Source organism: Salvia hispanica, chromosome 1, assembly GCF_023119035.1.
Source record: "Salvia hispanica cultivar TCC Black 2014 chromosome 1, UniMelb_Shisp_WGS_1.0, whole genome shotgun sequence".
NCBI classification, from domain to species: Eukaryota; Viridiplantae; Streptophyta; class Magnoliopsida; order Lamiales; family Lamiaceae; genus Salvia; species Salvia hispanica.
This window is the reverse complement of record NC_062965.1, coordinates 43,637,704-43,647,110: the sequence shown is the minus strand read 5'-3', so window position 1 is coordinate 43,647,110 and position 9,407 is coordinate 43,637,704. Positions and strand designations below refer to the sequence as shown.

General features: G+C 35.5%; 1 protein-coding gene across 1 annotated transcript; it reads right to left on the bottom strand.

Moving 5' to 3' along the window:
* Positions 1-750: 750 nt before the first annotated feature.
* On the bottom strand, positions 751-4,364 carry LOC125201179 (F-box/LRR-repeat protein 17-like). The gene is made up of 11 exons (XM_048099163.1): positions 3,645-4,364; positions 3,250-3,351; positions 2,636-2,780; positions 2,363-2,547; positions 2,179-2,283; positions 1,958-2,055; positions 1,638-1,858; positions 1,486-1,552; positions 1,301-1,386; positions 1,092-1,190; positions 751-1,007 (listed from the first exon to the last, which is right to left on the bottom strand). The coding sequence occupies exons 1-11, from the start codon at positions 4,241-4,243 to the stop codon at positions 933-935; spliced, it is 1,782 nt and encodes a 593-aa protein (XP_047955120.1). The 5' UTR covers positions 4,244-4,364; the 3' UTR covers positions 751-932.
* Positions 4,365-9,407: the final 5,043 nt, after the last annotated feature.

Here is a 9,407-nt window from a genome sequence, read left to right as displayed (position 1 = left end):
ATAACAAAATGGGTTTCACATTTAACTATCTTTTCTCACTTGTTTCAAACTCAAATAAGACTCCTAATGGCGGACGGGGGAGTAGCTCATGGAGCTATACATATACTGGCAAGTGAAAATATAGCGAGTGTCAGAATTTGTCAAGAGATTTGAGAGGTAACTCTTGTGTAATTTCTATTCTCATTACAGAAACCGCATCAAGAAGAATCATCAATGACTGAGAGGTAAGTTCTTGTGTAATTTCCATTCTCATGATCTTGAGATATCTTCGTATCTCTCATTTGTATTAAGAGCGTTTGAATCAATCAAAATATCTCCTTCCATCCGTCGTAGTAGGTTTTATAATTGAACTATATAGATCGTCTTTGTTCAGTCACTAATTTTCATTGCAACGTGTATTACAACATGGCGCCATCTGTGGGAAGGAATTATTGAGGTAAAGTATCATGACGACAATGGCAATATCATGATATTAGGCAAAAAAAATTCAAAAAAAAAAATTATTTCAGCTACAATCACTTTTATATTGAATCTTGACGACAAAGATTTTCGTGAGGTCGCAAAAGAAACGACTGCATCGGGTGTTTGGGCAAGATGAAATCGCTCTGCATAACAAAGTCACTTGCAAATCGACTGTATATGAAGCAAAGACTTTATTCTACTGTCCAAATTCCCCTCTTACATACTAAAGTTTTCACAATTTTAACTAATAAAATTATCTTCAGATATAAAATTAACACTGGACAATGATAATAACAGAAATACAGGAGAAATTTATTGACAAATTAGTGTTTAGAGTCTAGCACTTCACTCCTGCTTAATGAATGAGCCAAATTGTACATGTTTTAGAGGCCCTAATGCCTCTTACTGAGTTTACAAACTAAACATACATATTTCATAACATTCAACAAACAGATACTAATAAACATTAATCATACAAACTCTCCAGAAGCAATCACAGCACAATGGCGTTTCGCAGGCCTTCCCTTCTCATCATCATCGCATGGCTACACAAACACAGCTCATTTCTGTTACAAGAATAATTCCCATAAAATATTTCAGTCAATAAAGGGAAGGTCCTAAGCTTTAACCTGAGGGCTGCAAAAATATGGAACTCGGACTCTCTTTGAGCCATCGGGTAGCCGTTTCAAGGGATAGTTATTTTCTACTGCTGAATAATCACTGCCCACCTGCACAGCATTGAACAAGAATGGGTGAGGTTTCTGCGTTGCTTTCAACATCTAGACAAAGTTACAAGAAACATCATTTGAGATTATGAAGATGCAAAGGTTGTGATTACCTGTGTCTCAATCTTTTTGATTAGCATGTTTTCACAATCCGATGCATACACGCCTTTTAAACTGGTGCACTGAAGGAGCAGCCTCTCTGTGTCAAATGCAGTAGCAGTATCAGTTTCTAGCTCAAAGGAAACAATTGGTGTAGTTTACAAAGATATGGCATCCTCTAATAAATCAAAGAAAATACCTGGATGCAAGTTTCTGCAGGAGTTGAGGTTCAATTCATAGAGGTTAGGGCAATTTAGATATAAGGCCTGCGTTGATATTTCCATGATCAGGTCGTGATACAGGAACATACAAGTCAACAAAAAACCAATATGACAATGATGATCATCTTACATCCAAACCAGAACAGCCCCATAAGCTAAGTTTCTTCAAACGGTTATGCTTGATGATCAACTTTTGGTATATTTGGTGCATCTTGCTATTGGGAGTTTTCTGTAGCTCGGAGTCAACATCCTCTTCGTCAATGGACTTTTCACAATTTGGATCACATATGGTCATCCCGCAGTCCATAAGTTCCAGACGAGGCAGCTGAGCAGCAGCAAATTGAATGCCACCTACAGACAAGGAAGGCATAAAAATGAGTTCCAACAAAAATGATTTGAGCAACATTTTATCAGAAAAAGAAGTCACATGGAGACAGGGTATATCATTACTCGAGGTGATGTTGGGGCAAAGAGCAAGTAGAAGTTTTGATAATGTTTCAGGAAAGACATTGCAGATCATCCCAAGGCCACCGTCACTGATGCTAGACCTGTGATGAAGTATTTATTTTAAGCAAATTTTAAATATAAGACTAAACATTTTCCCCCTAAAACAAATCAGCATATTCATATTTGCTGCTATTGAAATGTCAGTGCAAGGGAGTGAAACATACCCACTTAGATCAAGCAATTCCAACTTTGTGAAACTCGAAGCAATAGCTGCCACTGAGGCATCTGTTATTCCTGAACCAAGAACAAGAGAAAGCATCCGTAGTCCCCTGAAATGGAATCAGATATAATTATAAGAAGGCTCAAACATAAAGGATTGATGAAAGGAAATAATATTTCACCACAAACCTCAAATTGGCAGCTGATAAAGCCAGAATGGCATCATGTGAAAGCAAAACAGAAGCAATGTGGATGTTCTGAAGCTTCGGGCAGCTTCTTCCAAGACCGTCCATAACAGCGGTAAGATCAGTGGTGTCAGTCTCTAGACGAGAAAAGTCCAAAGAAATCTCTTTCAAACTGGGGCAGTTAAAAACCTGTTCAAGACAAAGTACATATAAGATGTGGTAGGATAAAGATACTAGTTAATGTGGTAAAAGAACAGGTCACAGATGAGCACATTACCATCTTTGAGAGTGATTGAAGATCGGAGAGCCAAAGACTAGACAGACTGGTTGAAGACAAAACAAAACCTCCCAGGTTGGAGCAGCCTTCCATCTTGAGACTGGTTAGACACTTCTTGTCTGATATAAAACGACTTAAATCATCCCTGGATGAGAACATATAATAGAATAAAATTTAATTAGTCCCTGGATGAAACTCAAGAGTTCTCAGCTTCAACAGATTCACAATTATGGACATAAAAAAACTCAACTCAGTCTTGAAGAGGTGCAGAGGATGGATCAAATCCAGTTATGCACTACCAAATGATAAAAAACAATAACCTATAAATTATGTTCTTATCTTTAGAATTGTTATGTGGTGGTTTAACAATTCAAGGTATATGGGCAGCTACAAACATATGTTTCTTACTTTCAAAGCAGGGCAAATATTGAGAAATGAACAAGCCAGCTATCTTCAAGTCTATTTCATGTAGATAGTGGTAAGCATTTACAAAGACAGGAACAATGGCAGATCCCTTAATTTTATGACTAAAGCAACTATACACACACAATCACTCATTCTATACCAGAAATAAAATAGAATGTAGACTAGCATAAGAGGCTTAGAATCAATACCCAGAGATCCGGTTGATGCAGGAATCAGATGTCAAGATCTCCAAAGACTGCAAATTAGGGCACGAAAATGCAATGCAGGCCAGCATTGTTGCATCAATATCACTGCAAAAACCACAAGCACAAACACACAATCAGATCAAAGCAAAATAACCAATCACATTAAGCCTTGTCCCTAATTTTATGTAACAAATTGCACCTGCAAACCCTAAATCTTAGGATCCAGTAATCATTTACTTACCATTTTAACTGAGATGATAATTTAATTTGTCCAATTAATCAGTGATCTCTGAGTAATAATTTTGGATGGAACAGTAAAATTTAATCAGTGTGCTTGAAGATTGACCCGATCCCCTCCATAAATGTTTAGATCTATCATCAATTCCCGAAACCCTAACCTTTCGATTTTAAGAGAGAGTTTAAACAGTCCAGGGCATTTCTGCAATACGGATCCAACAAATCCAATCTGCGCCTTGGCCGGAACCCTAAGTCTCAGCTCCTCCGCCGCCCGCCAAAGCCTTCTCGTAGTCTCCCTCCACCCCCTACACACCCTCGCCGCCGACAGCATCCCCACAGGAGGCAATCTCCTCAAAACCTCCCACAAACAGCTCGCCGGAAGCCCACCGGAGCCGTCCAGATCCAGATCCTCATCCACCTCCTCCTCCTCCTCCGCCAGCTCATCCACCGATTCCGCCACGGTAACATCGTCGAACGAGAGAGCTCTCCTCCGCCCCGGAGGCGCCGCCGGCCGTGAAACCGACGCCGGCGTCACCACCACGGCGGAGGCGGATCCGATTGAGGCGACGGCGGAGGTCTCGGCGGTCGGTTTGGAGACTGGAGTGGAGACGTCATCGACCTCGGCGGCGAAGGGGCAGATGTGGCCCTTCTTCGGCAGGCCGCAGCGGCCGCAGTTGTAGCTGCCGCGCTTCTTGCCGCGCTTGATGAGGAAGGCGGCGTCGGAGATGGGGGTGGCGGGGTGGGGTTGGTGGGTCTGCATTTGCGCAGTGAGGAGAGGAAAGCTATGGGCGAAAAGGGAGAGGCATAAATGGAGGCCAAAATTGAGCGCGAGAAATGGTGAAATTGGCGCCTCTGTTCGAAAAAATTGGTGCCAATTTCTGACCTAATAGCGCCGCGTTTGGTTCCAATTAAATCCAAATTTATTAAGAAATGGGATTTACGCTAATTTGGTATGTGTTGTGGGAATTCGGAATTTTCAACGGAAGGGTGTATTTGTGTGATATGGATAGTAAATTTTAATAGATGAGACTAATGGATTTTCTTTAATTATCTGATTTTGTTGAATTAAATATTTACCATTTGTGTTTGATTTCATGACTGAGGATGTTGATTCACTTCATTCTGCCAGAATTCAAGAAAAAGCAATTTAACGTGGTATTTTTTTATACTAATGGAAATTAGTGCTGTTTATTTTTACAGTTTCTTACAGTTCGAGAGTAAATAGGAAAATTGTTTAGTGTAAATATTATGTACGGAACTCGACGTAATAAACATTATTGAGTTTAGGATGAGGGCTACTCGCTGCCATTTCTCAATTAATTAGTTCACATTCACTTCGATTACTCCGATTGAATAGTAATGGATAACACTATGAGCTCATTGTCTAAGTTATTCATGCATCTTCTAAGTTAAAGATGTAGTATTAACAAATCTAGAAACAATAAGTTAATACACCAATTGAAACTAGAAACACATAACACATGGTGATCTTTCAACTTTGATGGTGGTTCGTAACATAATCAAAAGAGTTTAAACGTTTAATCTATTTTTTCATTCTTTCCTTGATTCTTCCTTGGTGTTTTTCGGAGATTTCATGAGATAAAGATGAAGGAAATGTTCGATGAAGAATACTCCAACACCAAAAGATTGAGTTTAGGATGTTGTAAAGATCATTGATTTTAGAATATACTAATAATTAAATCATATAGATCTCGATGCACACATAGCATGCAATATAAAATATAAGAAGATATACTAGTAGGATTTACATAATTTTTGTCTTTGACGATTGCTTGCACTTTCTCTACGTATCGATTCCTCCGGTTCGATCTTAGTTCTTCTAACCTATACCCATTATAGTACTATGGCTCTTATATGTGGACAAGACTTGTCAAAGTATAGCTAGAAAAAAAATAAGTGAAAGAGAGATGTGGTGGTTGAAGGAAATATTTACGCATTAAAATTTTATTCAGAGTGTCTACAAAGGCAGACCCACTAAGGGGCATGTGGGGCCTTGGAACCCCCACTGATTTTCGTTGTTTCTATATATATAGTATTCGTACAACAATTGTCACATTAATCCATAATTCAGTTGGTTTACCAATTGGCCAAGGAACCTGGACGTCACAGGTTCTCGAACCCTAGTGGCGGGGGATACTATGTTGTTTTTCGGAAATTTTTAAAGTAAGACAGTTAAATAAATTTATTTATCCATGAATTTATTCATGGTTTTTTTCTTTTCTTATAGCTAGATTAATTCATTTGTTAAATAATTAATTTATTTTTCCGCTTCTTATAGTTAATTATTAGCTAATAATTAATTCATTCAAAATTTTTCGCTAGTATTTTTATAATCTAAGAATAAAAATAATTATTCAGTGAGTAAAGGCCAAAAATGGTCCTAAACATATGGTCATTTTATGTTTTTGGTCCTAAACATTATCTTTTGGATTTTTTTGTCCTGCATATATTGAAATTTGATCATTTTGGTCCTCCATCAACATTTCCGTTAAAAATTAACGGTCAACGGGTTTAGTCCCGATTTTGACTAAATTAAACTTTTAATTTTGATTTTTTTACTCCCTAATTAATTCCCTAATTATTTTTAGACTTCAATTTCATGTTCTTCCTTCCTCTAATCTTTCATCTTCTTCCTCTCAAACCCTAGTTATTTGAATTCTGTCAATTGACGCGCTACTCCTCCGCCATCATCTTTCTCCTCCTCCTTGTTGGATCTAGAATGGCGGTTCACGGATCAAAACAAAATCACAACAATTTCAATAACAAAATTCATATTTCTTCAATAAAACATCAACAGAGATGGAGAGAGAAACAGGACTAACTAGACACACAAATACACACACAGAGATACTACCAGCTTGTTTCTTTCCTTGGAGGTGCCGCTCCGCTGCAGTATCTCGAGCTCAATGATTCCGAGAGTCAAACCGGACATGATTCCGGCGAAGAGAACAAGGAAACAGGAGACGCCGGCGTAGACAAACCACCACGGATTCCCAAATTCGATGTCGTTGGAATCGGCGAAGGGCGAAACCATCGCCGCCGCATTAACCGACCAAGCCATCACCTCCGCTGCGGCAGCAGAGGAAAAAATTGGAAAAGGAAAGCTACTTCGTTTTTAACTCCTCCGCCATCATCTTTCTCCTCCTCCTCCTCGCTTCCTCCTCATCGGATCTAGAATGGCGGTTCACGGAATTGACAGAATTCAAATAACTAGGGTTTGAGAGGAAGAGGAACGAAGAAGATGAAAGATAAAGAGAAAGGAAAAAAATGAAATTGAAGTGTAAAAATAATTAGGGAATTAATTAGAGAGTAAAGGGTTTAGGGAGTAAAAAATCAACCTAGTTTAATTTGGTCAAAATTAGAATTAAAACCGTTGACCGTTAATTTTTAACGGAAATGTTAACGGAGGACCAAAATGATCAAATTTTCATATGTACAGGACCAAAAAATCCAAAAGATAATGTTTAGGACCAAAAACGTAAAATGAGCATATGTTCAGGACCAATTTTGGCCTTTACTCTTATTCAGTTATATTAATAAGTATATATATCCTATTAGAAAATTTAATTATAAAGTTATGCTTTTTATTTAAAAATATATTCTTCAACTATTTCGATGTTTACACTATCATCACATATTGCTCACTTTCAAATTATTTATCTCACATTATCTGTACTGTTCATATCGTGATTGTTTCTGGAGTTATTAATACTAAAAATACGCAACAATTGTTAACGTTAATTTGGACCTCCTTAGTATCAAAATCCTGCGTCCGCCACTGAGTGTCTAGTAACCTTTATTTTAAAGAAGAGTGCTATATTTTTTAGTATAAGTTATGTTTGTCATTTTGGTAAATGTACTCATTGCATCCCCTATTAAAGCTCACATTTTGCCATTTCAGAATATCCACCATTACATGTCTTATTTTACTGGTTAATAGTATTTAGTATATTTGATAAATGGTTATCACATTCCACCAACTCATTTCATTAACATTTTTTCATAAAATATCTATTAACTTTTTACATATTGTATTCTTTTACATTTTTTAAAACATGCATCAATCCAAAATAGAATAATTACTGGCGGATGCTAATATTATTTAGGATTAATTACCATAAAAATCTAATGTTAAATTAGGGCACACGTGTAAAAGTTTGGTGATATTGGTGAATAATGATGTACGTATATTAAGCATTAATATAATGACGTGGATGACTTAACAACGTCATTTTGACCTAAGAAATCATAAATGTAATAAGGAGATAAAACAAATTTGGTCAAATGAGACAATTGAGAATTTTTGAAATTTTTTAATTTGTCATTAAAATTTTAAAAATATGGAAAAACTAGATTTTGACAAAAATTAATGACAATTTATCATAGTATAATTTATGATTGCATTGACTAGTGACTACCATAGTATGGGTGTGTCTTTATTCCTTAAACCATGTTTATCAGGGATCACGCAGACCACCCAACCAATTTATCTTTTTTCAATATTTTTTTCCACATCTCATTTTTTTCCCACATCTCAACGTTCCTCCAATCTAACTATACGTCCATAAAAACAATTACTTTTTCTTATACAGTTTATTAATAACCAATCAACCATACCATTATATATTATTAGTATCACGTCAATATATTTTTAATACATTAATATTCAATTTTAAATTAATTAAACATATTTAAAATCAATATTAACAATAAACAATATGAGTAATAATTCTAGTTATATGAGAATAAAAAATATATATAAATCAACATAAAGTATAATAAATTTGAAATAAATCACATACGTATAATGTTTAAATATTAAATCATAGAGTAGAAAGATAAAAATCTATCACAATAAAGAATTAAACAAAATGGATAATTACTCATTATTTTTAAAACTTCTTTATACACTACATTAACTTTAAAATTAAAATCAACCTTATCATTATAAACTAAAACCTTCAATTCTTCACAATTCGTCACTCTTCAACCTAAGTCATAAGTAAAATAACTCGTTTGTCATCTTTAAAGCCGCCCGCCTCACCTAAAACTACAATAAAATAAGGAACAAAATCAATTTGCAATACACAAAATCAATAATCAGAATGTATTAAAACGATCATCTGTAGAGCAAAGCATAAGATGAGACCTATGAAAGTACACAATCGAACAATTCACACTACATGCATTCTATGAAAGGACAAATAATAAATTTATTTGGAATTTTAATCAAACGTTTAAACCAAATTTAAATGACATAGCAAAACCTTCCACTCACTCCACTTAATCACACGTGACATAGTAAAACCTTCCACTCACTCCACTTAATCACACGTTTAATGATAAGAATGTGTGTGAACTTGATGAGGGTCAAATAGGAGCAGGCAAAATGCAGCAACTGGTCCAATGGAAGAATCCAAAGAGGGAGACTGGGATGCAAACCATGATTTCTCTCTTTTCATGACCATTTCACATATACACACCAACTCTCTTGTTTTTCTAAAGCAAAATACAAATCTACTACACATGTTCTCTGCACACAACATTTCAATTATAGATTTATGGAAATAACCTCAAGTTAGAGTGGATCATTCTCTGAACAGTGTTAGATTTGTGAGTTCTATTTCTAAAGTATTTGAAATGTTTAAACCATGATACTTTGAATCTACAATTATTTCCTAAATCTATTTTTTATGAACTAACTACAATGAGTAGGACATCATATGTTTGTTTTTAATTTCCAAAATAACTTATTCAATTACAATATCATTTCATATGATAGAAATTTAACTTTATAACAAATTTATGTAACAATTCTTTTAACATACGATTTTAAAATGTTTGTGAATAATTTATTAACTGTTCTATTATAAACCAAAAAATCACAACAAGATCAATTAGTA

What these genes read in the sequence shown, in the direction of transcription:
- LOC125201179 (XM_048099163.1), bottom strand. Translation starts at nt 4,243, where the DNA reads ATGCAGACCCACCAACCCCACCCCGCCACCCCCATCTCCGACGCCGCC. An exon ending in GGGGCTGTTCTGGTTTGGAT is followed by an intron (nt 1,553 to 1,637) that starts GTAAGATGATCA and finishes ATATCAACGCAG; the next exon opens with GCCTTATATCTAAATTGCCC. An exon ending in CATATTTTTGCAGCCCTCAG is followed by an intron (nt 1,008 to 1,091) that starts GTTAAAGCTTAG and finishes GTGTTTGTGTAG; the next exon opens with CCATGCGATGATGATGAGAA.